Source organism: Pararge aegeria, chromosome 6 (assembly GCF_905163445.1).
Source record: "Pararge aegeria chromosome 6, ilParAegt1.1, whole genome shotgun sequence".
Taxonomy (NCBI): Eukaryota; Metazoa; Arthropoda; class Insecta; order Lepidoptera; family Nymphalidae; genus Pararge; species Pararge aegeria.
This window is the reverse complement of record NC_053185.1, coordinates 11,120,496-11,140,194: the sequence shown is the minus strand read 5'-3', so window position 1 is coordinate 11,140,194 and position 19,699 is coordinate 11,120,496. Positions and strand designations below refer to the sequence as shown.

The following is a 19,699-nucleotide window of genomic DNA, read 5'->3' as shown; positions in this document are numbered from 1 at the left end:
ATAATGATGATAAGCTTAAGAGCTCTAGGTAATTAATCGATGACAATGCAGAGAAGCTAGAGTACCAAGGTTTTCTCGAATAATTACTAGATAGCACTAAGCACAGATATTTTGTCATATACCTACGGGGTAAAATAAAAATACCAGAAGGCTCTCGGCCTAAGTTTTTTTTTATTGTTTCACACTCAGTTATTTGCTATTGCTTTTTTTTCTCTTTTTTTTTTTTTTTTTTTGAAACCGGTCTGTCTGTCCGGGTATCACGTGAAAACTACTAAATGGATTCAAATAAAATTTGGTATAGTGGTAGCTGATATACCGGGTCAAAATATAGAATACTTCTTATCCCGATAAACAATAAGTTTCCTCCGGGAAATGGGATGAATTTTTTTATAAATTTTACTTCATGGCTCCGTTAAATTTCGACCAATTTTTATAATTCTTTTTTTATTTGAAAGTTTATACTATCAAGCATGTTCTGTCTAATTTTAATGAAGATCTGATAAATATTATCGGAGATAAAGGACATAACTCTTCACGGATAACAGCAAGTCACGAGGCATATGGGACAACGATCGAATGCATGCGTATCATCCTACTAAATACTAATATTATAAATGCGAAAGAAATAAAGTAATATAAATATTAAGTTTGATTATATACCTGCAAACTCAGTTTTAAAATATTCAAATTGAACCTATCGTTTAGAAGTTGCGACGGGTATAGAATAACACGTACGGCCGCGAATAATAGTTTGGAAATAAAACAGGCCCACCTGGTAGGTAGCGCTGCAATTAGTTTCTAGGGTTTTTTCTAGGTGCAGATGAAGTTGCGCGGGTCAGCTAGTAGTAAATAAAATAAATAATAACATTAAAAGTAGTCCAAGTTCTTCATCCAATCTTATTAGAATCACGTTTTGATTTAGGTTCCGACATTATGGTGAAAATAAATAAATACAGTATAGTTATCTAATCATATTATATTACATTTTTTTAATATCACGGTTCTATTGCTAAAAATATACAGAAATAAATGAATAATGATAATAAGGCAAGGTTGAATTATGATTACGGTTTCAATCGTTCCAAAGTAAACAATAATAAAACGTAATAAATTTCATCACAGTTCTGATTTTAGAAATTGATATCCCATCCAGATGTTTCATCCGGTGGCAACTTGTCCTTGGGATATTTCTCAAAGTTTGAGAGGTCGAGATCGCTTGCGACGGGCTGTATCAAAGGCGCCTTCATCTTACCCTCCCGAAGTCCTTCCCAGTCGAAGCCGAGGAACCATCTGTATAAAATAAAAACCAATTGTAACCTGTAAATTACAGAAAAACCATTTCTTCGATGTGAAACTTTGCAAGATGATATTTGCATACGAAATAAAAGATTATTTTTATATTTCAAATAATTAAGTATAATTAAAACTTGGCCTTTGATGAGTATTTTTTCTATTTTATCTGAATTTATTTTGTTTTTTAACATTTTAATCTTAGAAATTGGTTTTAAAAATATTTTTTGACGTATCTTTTCTAATGCATTAATATAAATAAATAAATTGACTTAAACAAATTTAAGACATATTAAATGTACTATTTTTTTTAATTATTTGTAAACATATCAAATGTTGTATTTTATAGAGGGCTTCTGAAAGAAATCTCTTTAGAGATATACTTATCTCCTTCGCACGTCCTGTCCTTTTTATGTTAATTTTAAATTTTTGGTACTACATAAATAAATATAACTTTGTGAAACTCTGTAAAACCTGAACATTCACAAACATAAAAACGTGGACAAGAAAAATGTCATAATCATCTGATGGTTTACCTAAATAAATCAAAAAATAAATTATTATGCTTGTACGCGTAACTAAAGGTTTTTAACAAGTACGCAGTTATTATTTCAAGCAAAATAAATAGAAAACTATAAAAGAAATGTGAGAAATTAGTACATTACAGCAGCGGCCAGCAAAGAAGCATTGTCACACATAAGTCCTTCAATGCCTTGTGGTGGCCAAGGCTTGTATAGTATTTACTTTTGTCAGACATACCTTCACTTGAACTAATTTTGAATTATTTAGATTCAAAATCAATAATGAACAACAACAATAATTTTTCCCGCGTAGGTAATAGTGTTCGTTCTTTTTTTTTATTTGGTGAGTTCACTTGGTAATTTATTTGGCCACTAAACCACAACAGATATGGATTCTCATACAACTTTAACCAGCCTTTACTCGCATGTATTTGTATAGCGTGCAGCAATTTCGATTTATCACGAAGAAGGTTGTCAAAATAATGCTCAAATTTCCAAGCATGTTTAAGAATTTGTTTTCTTCAATTCAATAATTTTTGATTTGAAGAAACAAATTTATGAATAATGCACGAAAAAAGATGAATTCTAATATCATAATTTTGAAGAAACGAACATCGTCTCTTTATCCTTTGGATTCTTGATTATGATTGCAGCAACCAGAACCAAATCAAATGACTGTGAAAATTAATTTCCTTGTTGACAATATAAAGGCTACAGCTTAGAAATATTATATTTTCTCATGAAAATTTAGAAAGCGCATAATATTTAATTTAGTGTGTCTTAATTAGCCTCGTGGTAGGTGGAGTTGATAAAGAAAAGATACAAAGATATTTTGTTTTTAGGGTTACGTACCCAAAAGGGACCTGTTACTAAGACACAACTGTCCATCCGTCTGTCTGTCCATCGTTACGGTCTTGACGGTTCGATTTTTATATGTTGCCGCTATAACAACAAATACCTACTAGAAAACAGAATAAAACAAATATTCAATATTAAGGCTACTCCCAACTCCCATACAACAGACATGATTTTTTGTCGTTTTTAAAGTGGTACGGAAACTTTCGTGAGCGAGTACGACCTGCACGTGGCTGGATTTTACTGTAACATACTTATGATTCTTAATGTCCACAATTCCGTTCTTCAAATATCCAAGTCGCTCGGCAGGTACGGCGCGGCAGAGCTTGCGGATGAGCATTTGCGCAGATTTGGGCACGCGCGGATGGAAGGATACAGCGTCGATGCCACGCAGGATAAGCGTGTAGGTCTTCATGTGGTCGCCCCCGGCCGCGCGGAACGGGGGTTTGCCGACCAAAAGTTCGTGGATAAACACGCCCAACGCCCAACAATCGACGGCACGGTCGTGACCCTGATAATAATCAAATAGCTAAATATGACACACGCTTATGCCGGGCTTTCAAAGTGGTTTTGATCGGTAGACGTTTTTATATAAATAAAAGACCAAGCAGATGGCCCACCTGATGGTAACTGGAAAACTATCGCCTATAAACAGAGCAACACTTCGCAGGGCATGCAAGGAACAAGTCCTGTAACATGCCGCCCTGTGTCCATCAATTAAAGGCGTGGGTGTTAAGCCTAATGTGCCTGTAATTACACCAGCAACCCCACCCTTCAGAACGGAAAACAACATTGCAACAATGCTGCTTAGCGGCAGAAATAAGTACGTCGCCACTCCCCAGACGAGCTCCGTTACAAAGCTACTATTAATAAATACATTATGTCAACATCATCCTTAGTGTAACCCATTGTCGGCCCATTACAGGGCAGAATGAAAAGGGTAATGAAAAGGCCGTATAGTCAGCACGCTGGCCAAATGCGTTCACACGGCTTTGAGGACACTATTGGGAGCTCTTACTCACGCAGGTTTTCTCTGCACGATATTTTCCTTCAAGAAGAAGAAGCAAGTGATATTTATTTACCTCAAATTCTACGGCAAAAACCCTCCTCCTATACGAGTTATATATCAATTTTAGGGTAGGCAGTGCTTTTGTGCATGAATGAATTTCACGCCACTGTATACTAGGGGATCGAACTCGGCCGCCCCTAAAGGGCGGCTGAAGTCCTTGCCACTAGACTGCCTCACCGCTTCGGTTTATCTACATACTAGTTCGATAACATAACGTTTGATAACATAACAAGACGGGGTATCGGGATTTGCTTACGATGCTCTTTTGAAACATAGATATAGTCTAATAAATGTTATAATTAATATGGGAATGATACAAACCTTGTTCAGAACAATTTCTGGCGCAACATATTCAGGAGTGCCTGCAAATGTCCAAGTTTTGCTGTTTGCTGATAAACGTTTTGCAAAGCCAAAATCAACCTGCAAACAGCAAAAACATATATGTTAAAATTAACATATATGTATCTAGTTTTTAACATTTTTTACAGTCCTGTATTCACGCAGCAGTGAACAAACAACCAGGGCAACGGGTCGATGACAGACATGGTGCCTTGAGAGTAGCATATATTTTAAACAACTTTTTTCCCAGTGGTATGAAACCTGGTATCAAATATTTCGTTTAATTAAGTATTTAATAACTCAAAATTGTTGCAGGCATTTTTTATTAATTGCATTTGATACTGTTCGCTAGAATGTCCGTTCTTTATATTAGGTATATAAAATAGCCGTTCGGGCTTCGTCCGCTCTTAGGGCAAAAAAGTTCACTTTATCCTATACCACGATACTATCTCCTTGTGTAAAATTTTATAGAAATCTGTTCATAATACGTGGAAAGGTCACAGACAACAACTTATGATATAACTTAAACCACAATATGTTAGGTAACCTACCAATTTAATATATCCTTGCTTATCCAGCATCAAATTTTCCGGCTTCAGGTCCCGATAAATTATATCTTTAGAATGTAAGTACTGAAATGCTTCCACGACGCAAGCTGACATGAAACGCGCAATATTTTCAGGGAAGTAACGCTGTTTCTGCAAAATGGTCCATACATCCCCGCCCAACACTGGCTCCATCAAGAAGTAGATATATTTGTTGTCTTTGAAGGTACGATAAAGTCTGTAAATAATAAAGTTATTGATTAAATGGAGATCATTCGCACGTGAGTGAGTACCTATGAATTAAAATCTGAAACAAACTATCGAGCAGACTTTATAGAGTTTGTGTAAATATTATTATGATATTATAGATATTATCTGTACTCTGTGCCCGAGGTGCGGTGCATCAAAAAATAGCCTTTTGCTTAAAGAAGAGCCGAAAAAAATAAAGTTTCAAATTACTAAATTAAATTATTTTCGTCATAAGACTATTAAAGTTAGTAGATTTTTAAATATTTTATATTTTACCTTGCAATTGAAATCTGACGTTTACAATTATCATAATATCTGCTGCTTCGCAAGGAATGTGTTATTGTCTATAGTCTCGTATAATAAATATAATATAATAGGCGTTTCGTCTTTCACTTCAGAAATCGTGTCGTAGTCTTCAAAAATACGTGTTTCCCTATCATCATCATAAAAATGTAACAAATTTCTTGTTCGAATTTCACCAGTGATGTATTTGAACAAACTGCAACTTTTCAGTTGCAGAAGAAAATAAATATTTTTACCTACCTGCAAATAAACCTGCTTTTGCACGCCATCATAATAAATTTCTCGTTAAAGGCATGCTCCTGTTGCTGTTGCTGTACCATGTCAACTTTCTTGAGGCATTTGAGAGCGAATGTTAGCGATGGTTCTCGTTTATAGTGCACTAGTTCTACTCGCCCGAAACCACCTACACCCATTGTGCCCACGATCTCAAGGTCCTTTAACTCCACAAATTCAAATTCTGTCAAAAGTTAGATACATTAAGTATCTGTATAATTTTACTTAAGTGCTAAAAAACTTAAAACAACCTAAACTACTTTTTTTATATATTTTTTACCTTGACTGCAATCATATCTGATGATGCACCCTAAGGTGGAGCGCGCTTGCCTAGCTATGCCTATTCACTTTTGATTTAAAGGTTATCATATTGTAGGTACTGAGGAAAATGGAAGGGCATTCTAGGTTCTTGCGGTGCGAATCAGAAACGAAGATGCAAAGAGCTCGGTATGCGTTAATATAAAATTAACACGCACCAACCACGTAGGGATGCATTCTTGCGGTGTCTCGCGGTACGATGGTAAAAAGGTGAGAGGGGAACTAGATCAAACAGTTCTTGAGAACACTCTCCGATATACATCCTTATAGAATACTGAAAGGCAGGCAAAATTTCAGTTCCGAATTTCTTCGTTCCGTATTTTAGTCACCGATATGAAGTTTATGAAGACCGTTATGAAGATTCAGATAATTTAGATAACTTTGTGATCTTTTTTTGTGTCTAAATACTTAAATCGAAAATTAAATTTCATTATAAGTTAGAAGTTTCGTATTCCATATTCCCCATACCATAAAATATTCTTTAAAACAATAACAAATCCAAGATATACTAAAAATTGTTATTTATAATTATTATTGAATCAGTCATCAAGTTGGATATCTTATCTGGCATTTTGTCATCACATACTTATACGCGAATAGCCTCGGTACTTATAATTTTTTTAATTCCCTAATTGGGTATTAATGCATCATCCATATATTTATATTGTAATAATGTTTATAGTTAAATTTATTATTTCAGTCGTGCCATTATTAGTGGTATCTTTAGACTTCTTTTATATAGATAATATCCATCTTTAGCTTTTAGAGCAAAGTAATTAACCTTACCACTTTTCACAACTGATACTTTTTTCTGTTGCGATGGCCTTGGATCAGAGTGTCTTACATTTTTCAATTCTTCTAAGTTACCCAGCAGCTCAGTAAATGGACTGTAATTAACAGATATCAATTAATGAAAATGATTGGATTTAGTCACGCCATTAATTATTATTTTTTTAGACAAAACTAAACTGGCGAAAGCCAATGCTGAAGTAGACAGTAATAGTAGAGCTTTTGTGACAAAGCTCGTCCGGAAAAGTACTACCAGCAAAGCAAAGCAGCATTTTTTTTATAACAATGTAACCGGTGTACAGGTACATCAGGTTTAACACCTCCGACTCAGATTTCTTCATTGAGGCACTTTGCGGGCCTTTTCTTTCACATACCCCGCGAACTGTGACTCTGTGTACAGGTCCGTCAATCACAAACAGTTAATACTACAACAAAAAAAAATACACATACCCGCGTTCTAACGTAAGACATTCTACGCCTGGAGGCATTGCGGTAACTGTTGCAAGTCTTCGATCCTCGTGCAGCAGGGCCTGTTCGCCGAAATAGTTGCCGCGGCCCAGGGATCCAACGCGACGTTCACCCGCATCCTCCTCGCGTTTTGTCACCACCACTTCACCGCCACGGATTATGTAGAATTTGTCTCCTCTGTCACCTTGTCGAACCACCACTGTTCCCGCCGAGAAGAACTCCTGTAAATACAATATTTTTTTAAACTTTACTTAAATTTCTCTGCATGAAATGTGCTGATGTTTTAGGTAGGTACTTGAGATTGGTGCTATATTTCTGCGAGGTATTTTGGTAATTTTTCCAATCATGTATTATGTAAGTATACCTAAGCTTTTGCTTCGGTCCCTGTAAGTTGAGGACTTAAGACTGTGTCCTTATCATTACCCATGAAAGTAGTTGCTGCCTAAACTTATACTTAGGTACATTGATTTAATATTTTACTATCGTAACTTAATAAAGAACCCCAATTTGACAGGTTGACTTAAACGGATAATAAAAATAATTACTCGTTCGTAATTACGAAATGGTACGCTTTCCTAATAGAAAAATGAAGATACTTATTGTTTAATAAGATCAACAAAACAAACCCGTTTTAAAAAGTCGGCAATCTTCGTTAATTCTATTGGATGAATGCCTTGAAGAAGGGGCACAGAAGCAAGGAATCGAATGTTGTCTTCCAGTTCCTGGCGACCACTACGCACCATAATTCTTTGAAATACTCGCCTTTCCAGTATCCATACTTTTGTTTCTGTTATACCTAGAAATAAATAATGACAACTCAAAACTAGCTCAGTATATAGCATAGCACAGCACTTAGGTATAAATCTGCCTATTTAAATATCCTTTTATTAGCTTATATAATATAACTTATTCCTGTATGAAAATAAGTCAGTGCAAAACTTACACCTTATGGAGGCAAATCTTTTCGCTTTATATAAAATTGCGAGTTCGCCAAATGCTTCTCCGGGACCAAAATTTTTTACCACGTGTCCTCCTTTTAGCACTTCAAACTGACCGTGTGCGGAAACAAATAAGTGGCTTCCACTCTCTCCCTCACGGATTAAGAGACTACCCGCAGGGTACTCTTGTGGACTCATAGCCTCTACCACTGAGAGAAGTCGCTCGTCATCCATTATGTTTCTTAAGAACTCATTTGCCATAATAGCTTTTTTTATTAGTACTGCCGACCTGCAAATTTTATTACATTTATGATTAAGGCTCAATTAATAGATTTAAAAATTTGCACCTAGACATAGACAGTGGCGCGCTTAGAGAGTATGCACAGGGTATATAGACGATATATAATGAAGAAAATCTCCAGTACGAGTTATAAAAACTTTATTTAGGGTAGGCTTCTTATAACTCACAACGCCTATCCTTATGTTTTTTATAACACAGATTGGCGATTTTTTATAGTTTATATCTATTGCCCGCTTAGTGCATACCCTGTGCATACACTGTATGCACGCCATTGGACATAGGTTATCTACTTAGGAGGTACGAGTCTGAATGTGTGCACTTGCACGCGTTCGAATTAGTCGCCCAATAAAATAAATATGCGTGACCATCGCCGAAATATACAAACTTACCCAGGAACTTACTTTTGGTTATAATACTTTTTTTGGGAACCTACTTCTTTTTTGAAGTTGGTTAAAATAAATATTTCGTGAACACTTCGGTAAGTATAAGTATCGTAAAAAAGTATTTACCTACCTATCAATTCTCATTCTCATCGTAGAATTGCAAATAGCGCGATGGGAAATGGGGGTAAGTTTTAAAATACCTATAATACTTACTTCTCATCCTTTGTAAATTTGTCATATTGTAAATCGCCACTAAATCTCCCAGTTTCAGGAGGCGCATGCGGAGCAATGATGCCGCGCTTCCTTTGTCTGCGTTTATCAGGATCAGTTTGAACCAGATCTGAAATGGTCTTACGACCTGTACTGCTTTTCCGGTCTTCCAAATACTCAACTTCTGAGTCTCTGTAACTATGACGTGATTTTTCACTTTGAATGCTCATATAACTAGATTTTTTGCTCGACCCTCCTGGATCAACTGATAATGTGATACTTTTTTTGAATATTGTAACATTTCCGTTAGTAACAGTGCCGTCAATCTTTGGTTCATCGGGAATACTTTCTGGTAATTTCTGTGAATAAATTAATATTAAGTTATGAGCAATGTAGCTTGCCGAACTGCATTCGAGCAGCGTGATTTAATAGCTCTACATCCTTTACCCTATGAGATGCAAGACCTATAAGGTATTAAGAATTAGGAAATAGAAATTTAAGAATAGGTACATGAGCTATTTTTCTAAACTTAACAGAAGTTTCCAAATAATAAATAAAAATAAAAATAAATAAATAAAAAAAAATAAAAAAGCCTTTTAATTCTTGCTTACAACATACTGATAACATCAACAATACAAAATAAACAGAAAAATAAAAAAAATAACAAGTGATTCAATTAATAAGTGTTATCTGGTGTTATATAACTTCTAGCAGGAACCCCTCTCATGCGAGGGTAAAGGCCTCCTCCAGAGATGACCACCGGTCTCTATCCTTGGCTATTTGCATCCAGTTTATGCCGGCAACTTTAACGATATCGTTTCCAAATATAGTAAATAAATATAGTAAATACTTACCTATTTACTCAGTAAGGCTAAGATGTGCGTATCTCGTTTTGTTTTCGTTATATAGGTGATAATTCGCTACCAATAAGTGTTAGAGCATTAGTTAATACTAAGAAATGGTGAATTCGGAAAAATAAAGTTCATGCTAAAAATAATAGTTTTCCGGGCGCGTTTATTCCCCGTTTATATATGTTAGGTAAAGAACATATAATTTCTTGGAAAGGCAGTCTTATCTATGTTTGCATCTTCTTGGCAATTTCAATTTATCATAAAGTAATTTATCAGAATTAAGTGATTTGATTTTTACCGATATACAACCACCTTGTAAAGCTATTTACCTACCTATGTTTATAAATATGTATGGTATAAGTAGGTAGGATATTAACATCAATTGTTTATTATTTGTAGTGCTGGATTAGGTATGTCGAATCTTCCTGAAGTATTACCTCCCTGACCAAGTGTCACAAACTTAAATAGTCCCTAAGAAAGGAAGGAAGGTACTTACTACACAGGTCACATTGAAAATTAGAAGGGCTTAGGCCGTAGTCCACAACCTTGCTAAGTGCAGATTATTAACTTCACTTTTAGTAGGTTATGGAGACGTCAAACACGCAGGTTTCCTCACGAATAGAAACGTCCTTTCTTACATCATACCAAGTAGGACTTATTGCATCGTTTGGAATCTACCTCGTGTAGCCCAACCTAACCTGCACAAGGATTTTAAAGGCCACTGCTTCTTTCAATTTAGGACACCATAATTTGGTAATGCGTCCGTTTTAGTAACTGATAGTACCCTCAAGAACATTGAAAATTATTGAATTATTAATTTAAAAACTAAAGTTTATTTTGCGGCATTGATCTTGACAGAAGACCGGGCAGTCGCTGGTTGTGCTTTGAGGATCTTCATTATCTTCTTTTCCTCAAGGAAAACCTCTGCTTCTTAACACACTATTTGCAAAAGGACACCTCCTCGCACACGTTTTCTGCTTTTTTTTCTGTAGCAAAGTTGGGGACGTTCAGTAGGCCTGGCCGGTTCAATAATCTCAGTTTGCTTTTGCACTGACCTTGGGATCTTCTTGGGCTCGTGACATGCCTATTGGTATACAAGACGTACACCTGCAGTTTATTCTATTCTTCGCTGGTTAGACTTGGTGGTTTAACACAATCTCCGCCTAAACGTAAGACGCTGTGTCATATTTAGGGCTTTTTGACAATAAATAAATCGAATCCTTTCTAATCTTCGAGTTATAACGGAACAGTAGTTATTATTTTTATGCATCGCTTTATATATCTAAGCTTTCTGATGACTAATAACAAGTAATTTATTTCCATATAGTTCGATCAAATACCTTGTGCAAGCTACTGGTTGCAAGAACTGTATTCAGTTTGGCTATTGAAGCTATTTAGCTATTTAGTACTCTATTATTAGGTAGGTACTCATCCGTAGTGAAATACACGGTAGGGATATAGAAGGTTGGTTTGAAAAAAGGTTCGAAGCGATGGGGTACCTATTCACAATAATTTTTATAACTCGACGTAGGTACCAAGAAGCCTCGAGACCGTATGATGGTAGCCCAGAGAAATGGTGAGATAGAGTAAGTACTTACTTGGTAACTTAAATAGTGGTTAGATTAGTCGAGTAACGTTGCTGAGAATCGCACCCAGATCCAGAATCCCGCTGCCGTTAGATGAAGGCGATGAATTATTTTGTAATTTTTAATGCAAATTAAAATTATCGATGTTAATAAATTGAAATAAGTTGTACAAGATCCATATTCATTAATCTTGCCCATTGCTCAGCACTTATAACGATTAAATACCTTTTCATAGTTAATTATGTAGGTGCCTAATACAATTACCGTTAATACATACCTACCTACTTATTAATTGTTATTAACGTTTAACAAAACGTTATTTTACCGCTATTATCTAGGCCTAACTACTCAAATTAAACCATGGAAAACCTGTCTCCTTAAATGAAACAAGGGTTAAGTTTCATCATTACTTTCTCTATTGCGATGAAAACTCAATTCTTTGCACTTACTTTTAGGAAATTTAGAGTTCCATAAAAAAGTAAATACTTACAACAATAGTTTCTCTTCTCTCATCGGTGTTACTCCGGTCTCGCGAAGGGGTAGTCAGATTGAATCCTCCTTTGGAGGACCACCTAAAAGGCGGACACAACACCATATTGATATCTTAGCACTCCCAGTTAGTGCATTATTGTAACAGAGCTAACTTGACGCGACGCTAAGCACTCGCGTTGTTCGGAATACTGTTTCAATCGGCGCACGAGCAGCCCGTATCACTAGATAATCTTGCCATTCCGATTGTTTTAATTATTCCATACTAAGGATGATTACTATTTATTATCAAGGAACCTTGCTATCTTATCAGCATAAATATTATCTTTCCACCAAATCAAAACTATTCATTATTAAAGCCGTCATTATTTACCAATCATTCCTAACCGTGTCGAATTCACATATAACGTTTAGCGACTACAGCTGCCGATACGAGCGCTAAGCCGACGTTTTTTAAATCTTGCTTATTATAATATAGTTTATGATGTTTTCGCCTCACACAGACCGTATCGAAAATAGGAAGTTCAACCGATCGGACTTATGTCCAAGGATGAGGAAGATTATTACACATAAAATAATGATTCTAAGTAGGTCACTTATTTGTGGTTTTTGGGTAATATCATTTAAGAGCGAACATCATATCATCGTCATTAGGACACGCACATAAAAGGTTCCGCAAATAAAAACACAAGTCAATTCATACTATAATTTATTAATAACGTAAATGAGTACACAATGCCAAAGGCTTTAAATGATTCACTTCATTCAACATTTTTGATTTAAAAAAAAATTATATTTACAATAGTACAGAAAATCAGCTCTGCATTATATGATAAAATTGCCACACGAAAAAAATCATTTCAATATTTACTTTATCACAAATCGCATGAGAAGTGTCGCTGTGCACTCGGCTCGAAACATCATTGACAATAACAAGAAAATAATAAATCCGCGCCAGCCAGCCGGCCTAGGCTTCCGCGCTATATTAAAATGTGCATTGATCCTATAAAATGTGCCAAACGGAAGACATCCATTAGGTATAACAAACGTAGGTATTTAGGTATAATAAAAAATTTTAAAACATTAAGTTTTAACATTATACGTACAACATACAGATACGGAGATTGAGCACGGTAATTAGTCTAAATTCTGGTCTAGTCAACGCAGGGTCGCGTGTGACCATGTGCCGAGGTCTACGTAAAGCTCGCGCCGCGTAACGACAGGCAAATCTGCTCACGACAGCTAACGGAACAACCGTCTACAAACGAAGGCTGCTGACTCATTAATAGCAAAGCACACCAAATACGTGTGCAGCACGAATACGAGACAACAACCAATTGTATCGGGTGAAAATGTATAGAACGTGCATAGCGCGTAGCAGAAATACTTTCATGCGATATAACTGGTGCTTGTTGGCTAGGCAAATAGTTTGCAGCTGAGTGCCATGATGACTCTTGATTGACGCAGACTGGATCAAATCCCTGCCGCACTTTTTCTGCAAATTAGCCGTTAAAAAGTACGCGTGGTATGAATGAGACAACTATAATATATGACAGGCAAACCAGCGATAAACTAGTTGCAAAATGGGGCTGCAGCCGAACGATGGAACAATTAAGTAGATTTAGCTCATGGGGGTTCCGGTTTTGTTCCATTTTCTGTCTTGTTCGGAGTTACCTATCTCAGAAATCAATTATAAAAAGTCACGCGATTAGCTTGCTGAACGAAGCTTCTTCCGAAGCGGAGACGGGTGGAGAAGATAGACATTTCGTAAATTACTAATGGTTTAAAATGATTCCCATTTCTCCCTACTCCATAGCTTAAATAGACACAGTTCAAGCGGAGAGGGGAGATCTTTATTTTATCGATGTCGCGAACGCAGCGGATTCGAGATGTTAGCGGTTTGCGGCCAACTAGCAACGTTGTTACTTTATTTCACCACGGCCTGGCGTTAACCAGCGCACATCTAATTTCCCCTGTGGAGGAAACACGTTAACTTACTCTTCTCTTTTCTCCACTCTTCGCCTGCGCTTCAGTAAATATCGGGCGTAAACAATACCAACTACGTACTCCCATAAAGGCGAAATGCGTTACGTAAACCAATTGTATCCTGATTCGTAGACGTGCCATAAAATTTACAGTATCGTGCATCACCCTGAGTGCGGTGGCACGTCTACGATCCCGAAAATGATCTGGACACGCGTTAATACTAACCCTGCTTATATTCGAGTATACTACTCTAACTGAACAGCGACGAGTGCAATTGACGAACAAGTGATACTTATTATCTCGCTACGATAACAATATAAACCCTAAGGTCCAAATAATTAGCACAACATGCGGCAGCGTGGCCGATAACACTATATACAGTGTGGCGGACGCGCGGTCTCGGCACACGATTTGCCACCGTACTGTAACACTTCTTATGGCAGTTGCGAACCAGCGACAACCTTTCAAATCCATACAACATTCATCATTTGCGAACGACGACGGTTGCACACTCGTAAATTTTGTATGGACATGACAGTAAGCCAGCGGTTCAATTGACAGAAAGTTTAGACAGTGCGGAGGAAAACGTCATTCGTGTGTCGTCACCAATGCAACGGCAGCCACGGATTGTTTTGTGCACAGCGGTATCGAATGAACGGTTCCGAATTATTGATTTAACATCTCATAAAAACGAGAAACAATTGTTGATACAAAATACACCATATTCTTAATTTAACGATTATTATATTTATAATACATTGATTTTGATGAATTCTTTTCAAAACCTTATTGTAGCACACTAACCATTTTGTCAGATATGTCATTTAAATTCAGATTTTTCTCCGAGTAACAACAATTTGGCTTAGATTTATGAAACACCTAAAATCTTAATAATTTATTTCGTATATTCTGATTTATATTTTATATTTCATGAAAAATCACGTTAAAAATGTTGAAACAATATCCAATATAAAAATCGGCATTGATCTAGAGAGAAAACGACTTCAAGTAGACGTGGCGATTTTAGGCTCAAGAGGGGCAGCCAGAGAGCTTGCTTATCTTAAATCTAACCCTGCCCCACCTCGAGGTGTATCAGTGCTTCTTTAAAATCCGCAGCGTCTACTTTTCACACGAAAATAATAATCAATTAAAAAAACGATTGATTAGTAAAATGTTTATGACATCATCGATTTACGCAAAATTATAATAAAAAATAATCATCGTAAAGAATCACATGTACTTAAGTTTCTGTACTTAAAATACGAACTTGCATTAATTAAAAAAACCTACAAAATCAATAATAAACTAGAGAAAAACTAAATATCTTAAAATTACACATTCACGCATGAGTATTTAGCAATAAAGCACAAGTGTTGTTCGAAGCTGCAACATGACTACAGTAACGTATAATAATAACGGAGGACCAGACAAAACGGTCCTTGAGACCAATAACGAACTCATTTATGACATTAGAAAGATTTTCAATGTTTTTTTTATTCCACTACAAATAAGATCTTGTCCTCAATTTAGACCGATGATGCAGTCTAAGTTACTGACTGTTAAGGATATGGCAGTTTTATTAAACCTATACCACTAATCGGTTTCTACGCGGCATCGTACTCCCACCAGAACAGAGGAAATTCGGAAATTATAAATTACCAAATTGTCCTTGCCAGGAATCGAACCTGGGACCACCCATTTATAAGACTATAGTGTCCACAACCCAGGTAGGGCCCAAAATTCGACCCAAAAGCTGCTGATCTGGATTGTTACTGTTAATTTTGATGTGAACAAACGTCACATACACTAGGCGTAAATCTTTCATTTTGGAAAACCAAATATCTGTGTGTTTAGTCCTTTGACAGACTTGTACTTTCCTAGAAAGTTAAATAAAGTTTTATAAGCTTGATTAGTTACTCTGATGGGTGTAAGACGCTGATGAATAATAAAAATAATAATTTATATGATTCGTTAAAAACTTTTAAGGCAGTTAAATTATCGCATAATTTAAGCTTTTTTGCTTTCTAATATGGAAATGTTTGATCATTATTGGTTCTTGGATCCATAAATGTTTGCCGGTACTCATTTTAACCTAAAACATAAAGCCAGTGGCACTACTAGGTGAGAAGGATACCAGATCGGCAATAAGAAAATATGACACAAAAATAATAACCTTACAAACAAGTTTCCAAATCAGATATACGAATGTATTTCGTAACTATCAAGCACCTTTAAACCTATACGATTGTGCGCGAAAAAGACTAGAAATCCTAAAACTTGAAATATGTTATGCCGCCCGTACCGGTGGATGTATATTATTCTCAAATATGTTTTATAGTAAATCAGACTAACAAGCGAGCCAAAACGTTTGCCTATTTATACAAGTTAAAGCTATTGTAGACGGCACCGCGCTGTCTTACGAATTAACAACGAAGATCGACAAACATTAAAACATTAAAACGGGCAACATACGGTTATATTGATATGTCATAATGACGATAAATCACGATACATTGAAAATGTACGAGAGAACAAAATCCTAAAAACATTCGATCATTATGAGTCACCCAAAAAGACATCACTGAACAGTGGACACAGCAAGCAGAAATTGTTTCAGATCTTCTGTAACATATTTGATCACAAAAATATATTCAGGCACCAACTATTTCTATATGACGAAATTAAAATTAAAACGAGCGTAATAACTAATTGTTTTTGACCAAATTATATCAATACACTACTCGAAGATTTTTTAAGTTTTTCCTAACTGAAAGACTATTAAATCTAATGAGAAGAAATAAATGACATGCAAAGCGCCGCGAACGTATGAATCGATGGGTTTTGTGCTTTGGTATAAACGTTGAGCGAATTCATAGATGTTACAATATTTTACAATACTAATGCAAACTTTAGATCTAAACATTACGATGTCTAAAGGGTTGGACCCGTACGCATATTTGTTCCATAAAATGAAGGTATCATAGATAGAATAGCACTGTAAATTAGATACAGTAGTAGAATTAAAACATAATTACAAGGAGAAATCTCAGTGATATGTAAGAACTCCATGGAGTACTTTTCACTTAAACACTACATCTAAAGCGATATAACTATGTTTTAGTAAAATTAGATTTTAGAACTAACGACCGATAAACAACTCGATCCACTCTACAGGACTCCAAAGTAAACATTAAACTATGAAAGCGGACTGTACACGAAGTAGCATGGTGGAAACAAACATCTATTTGTAGAGCTTATTACTCGGACTTAGTCGGTTTGAGGCAATAATTGCGATCGCCACTATTCTTCGTGATGTAACTAAAAATTTTTCCACCAATATGAATGGTTGCGACGATCGCGATTCTTCATTAACCTGTTCTTGGAATAGAGACAGGTGGTTGTTCGAAGGAAGACGTATTTTACAAGGGAAATATAAACGTTGCAATCGACAAACGTTAAAATTAAATGAGTAATTGCAGCACAAACCTCTTCTGGAACTGGAAGCTTTAAGCTTTAATATTTTATATTTATATATTGGTTATTAAAAAGTTTATGGTAGACTGCAACATTTGGGAACCTTGTATGTATTTAAGCACCGAGCAAATACTCAACTAAGATCTATGACTACTGTAGGTAATGGTTACACACAAAATACATTATGAGGATATAATTGTAAATAACAACCAAATAAATGGCACCAATATCTATTCGCACCACATTGTAAACGTTATTAAAATATACTACAAAACGGCTACCTACGTATTAAACGTATATAAGAGACACGTATTCATTACTTGAATACAAACAACTTGTATTATAATTATAGGACTATACGTTTATAAAATACAGGTGAAATTAAAACAGTATCAAAAATAATATTTCACGATGAAAGAAATTTTGATGAAGACAGTTTTACTACAAGCTCCACGGAACCGTGGTATGAATAGCGGGATACATCTCTTTAGTAACAGTTTCATTAAAAATTGAATTGCAGCGCACTACTACATTGGAAAGCGTATTAAATGATCCATTTAAATAAAAAGTAGGTATTTTGATAAATTAGTAAAAAGTGCTCGAATTCAATATTTACAATTTTTCTATGATATGCAAGTGCAAAGCTCACTAAATATCGTTACATGAAAATATTCTATTGTCAATCGTATGAATATAACAACTACGCTATATTATACCGTACATTAATAATATGTAGGTATAAATTTCCAATCACGTGTATTAGTAAAATAGTAACTCTTACAAATATCTAAAAGAACGACTGTACTTTCTGTTAGCTGCTCGCACTTGTATATGCATCTCTCACATAATTTACAATACAGTTCAACTTAACTATTTCTGTTAGAAATTTTAATGACTTTGGTATTCATAAGTTCCGGGCCCCTGAGGGCTCGCTCGCCTGCCTATCGACTGCTATCCAAGCTCACTTAAATAGTAATCGGCTAGCACTTTTATTGATACCTATAATTATTTTTGTACGTTTACAAAGAGAGTTCATTGTCATGTTACGTAAGGATGACGAAGGTAGTTTACATATTCGAGTAATAAAATTCTACTTTGTTCCACTGGCTTAATATGGTGCGAATCTGTTGTATCCGCTTCTGTAGACCGCAGTCTGTAACAACGCAGAAGAAATATTGTATTCAATACTGCCTCTACACAAGACTTCAAAACCAAGCATGTTGTATACAAAATTACTCTTACCCCGTATCCTGTTACCGGACCTATTCCATGGCCTAGATACGGATCTGCATACTCCCTGCCGTACCTATGGAATAAAAATAAAATTTTAATATTGACATTCATCCGCCATGATTATTTTAAGTAGCTTTTTTATAATCCAGTCTGAAGGGCGCGGTTTCCGGAGTTATTAAAGGCAGATGAGATTTAACATCAACGCTTCAGGTTGAAAGACACAGGGGTTGACGTATTCCTTGCATATCCTGCGAAGTTTAGCTCTGTTTATGGGCGATGGTTTCCCCTCACCCATGAGTTCAGACATCTGCAAAAGGAGCTTTACCTACGATGTGGTTTAATATAACTAGTATCTAGGTTAGACTGCATCTTCACTTGCCACGTAACACACCTGTCACAACGTCTAACTTGTAGTGTAAATAAAAACGTTATACAGTATAAAGTCTTTGACCAAATTACGTCAAACGACAATAGGCGTTTCTTCATTGCACGGCCCGCCACCAACACCGAGGTTAGAGGATGCATACTTGTTTGAAATTATATGGCAGGCTGTCTAATGGTGTCGGATCGCTATGTATGTGGGGCGTCAATTACTCCAAACATGCGTGCGGGTGCGTCCTAAATATCTCACTTTTATCATTGCTTGCACCCAAAATAGTTTACTGATAAATATATATTTTGCGCTACCAATAGCTCTTAATCGCGTCCTACTGTTATTATAAAGCCGCCGTGTCTGGTAGGAGCTTGATGGTGTGGGGCCGTTCAAGTATTACTTAAGCACTATAGAGGGGCCACCCGGGCGACACGGGGGTCGGGGGGATCGAGATAGTAATTACGTCAGCAGTAATTTCTACAAATAACGAATACGTTATCAAATCAACACGCACACTTATAAAAAATTTAGGCCTATAAGGGAGGCTGCTCGTCGTACTAATGAACATTCAACATCTTGATGCTCTGAAGTTTTGAATATGCACTATTCAAAACTTCAGAGCATGAGAACGATGAAAACATTCGAAAATCGTCATCGGATGAAAGTGAGCAGACAACATCCAATGTCATCGAAAACTTAGAATCAATGGATTCAGGTGTCATGGACTGTAAATTGGAATTAATATTAAATATAATACCAAAAATTTAAAAGAAGTTTTTTTTTTTTTTGAATATTACTTAAGATTATAATATTTGTAACTTACTCTATGCTAAATACCGTGTCAATAAAGTTTATT

The 19,699-nt window shown here is 35.9% G+C and overlaps 2 protein-coding genes across 5 annotated transcripts in view; both read right to left on the bottom strand.

The window, feature by feature from the left end:
* Positions 1-1,002: 1,002 nt before the first annotated feature.
* LOC120624676 (cGMP-dependent protein kinase 1-like) lies at positions 1,003-11,995 on the bottom strand. Its single transcript, XM_039891349.1, has 11 exons — positions 11,779-11,995; positions 8,855-9,210; positions 7,963-8,246; positions 7,646-7,815; positions 7,002-7,240; positions 6,549-6,649; positions 5,412-5,628; positions 4,626-4,857; positions 4,057-4,155; positions 2,921-3,177; positions 1,003-1,290 (listed from the first exon to the last, which is right to left on the bottom strand). Exons 1-11 carry the CDS (start codon positions 11,881-11,883, stop codon positions 1,131-1,133), a joined length of 2,220 nt encoding a protein of 739 aa, XP_039747283.1. The 5' UTR covers positions 11,884-11,995; the 3' UTR covers positions 1,003-1,130.
* A 474-nt stretch (positions 11,996-12,469) lies between these two features.
* LOC120624793 (RNA binding protein fox-1 homolog 1-like) overlaps positions 12,470-19,699 on the bottom strand; it is a 77,681-nt gene continuing 70,451 nt past the window's right edge. For all 4 annotated transcript variants that reach the window (XM_039891529.1, XM_039891530.1, XM_039891532.1 and 1 more), the window contains 2 exons: positions 18,480-18,543; positions 12,470-18,390 (listed from right to left, as the gene is read on the bottom strand). In XM_039891529.1, coding sequence (XP_039747463.1) covers positions 18,346-18,390; positions 18,480-18,543 — 109 coding nt within the window. In that variant the 3' untranslated portion in view covers positions 12,470-18,345. The remainder of the gene's footprint in view (positions 18,391-18,479; positions 18,544-19,699) is intronic.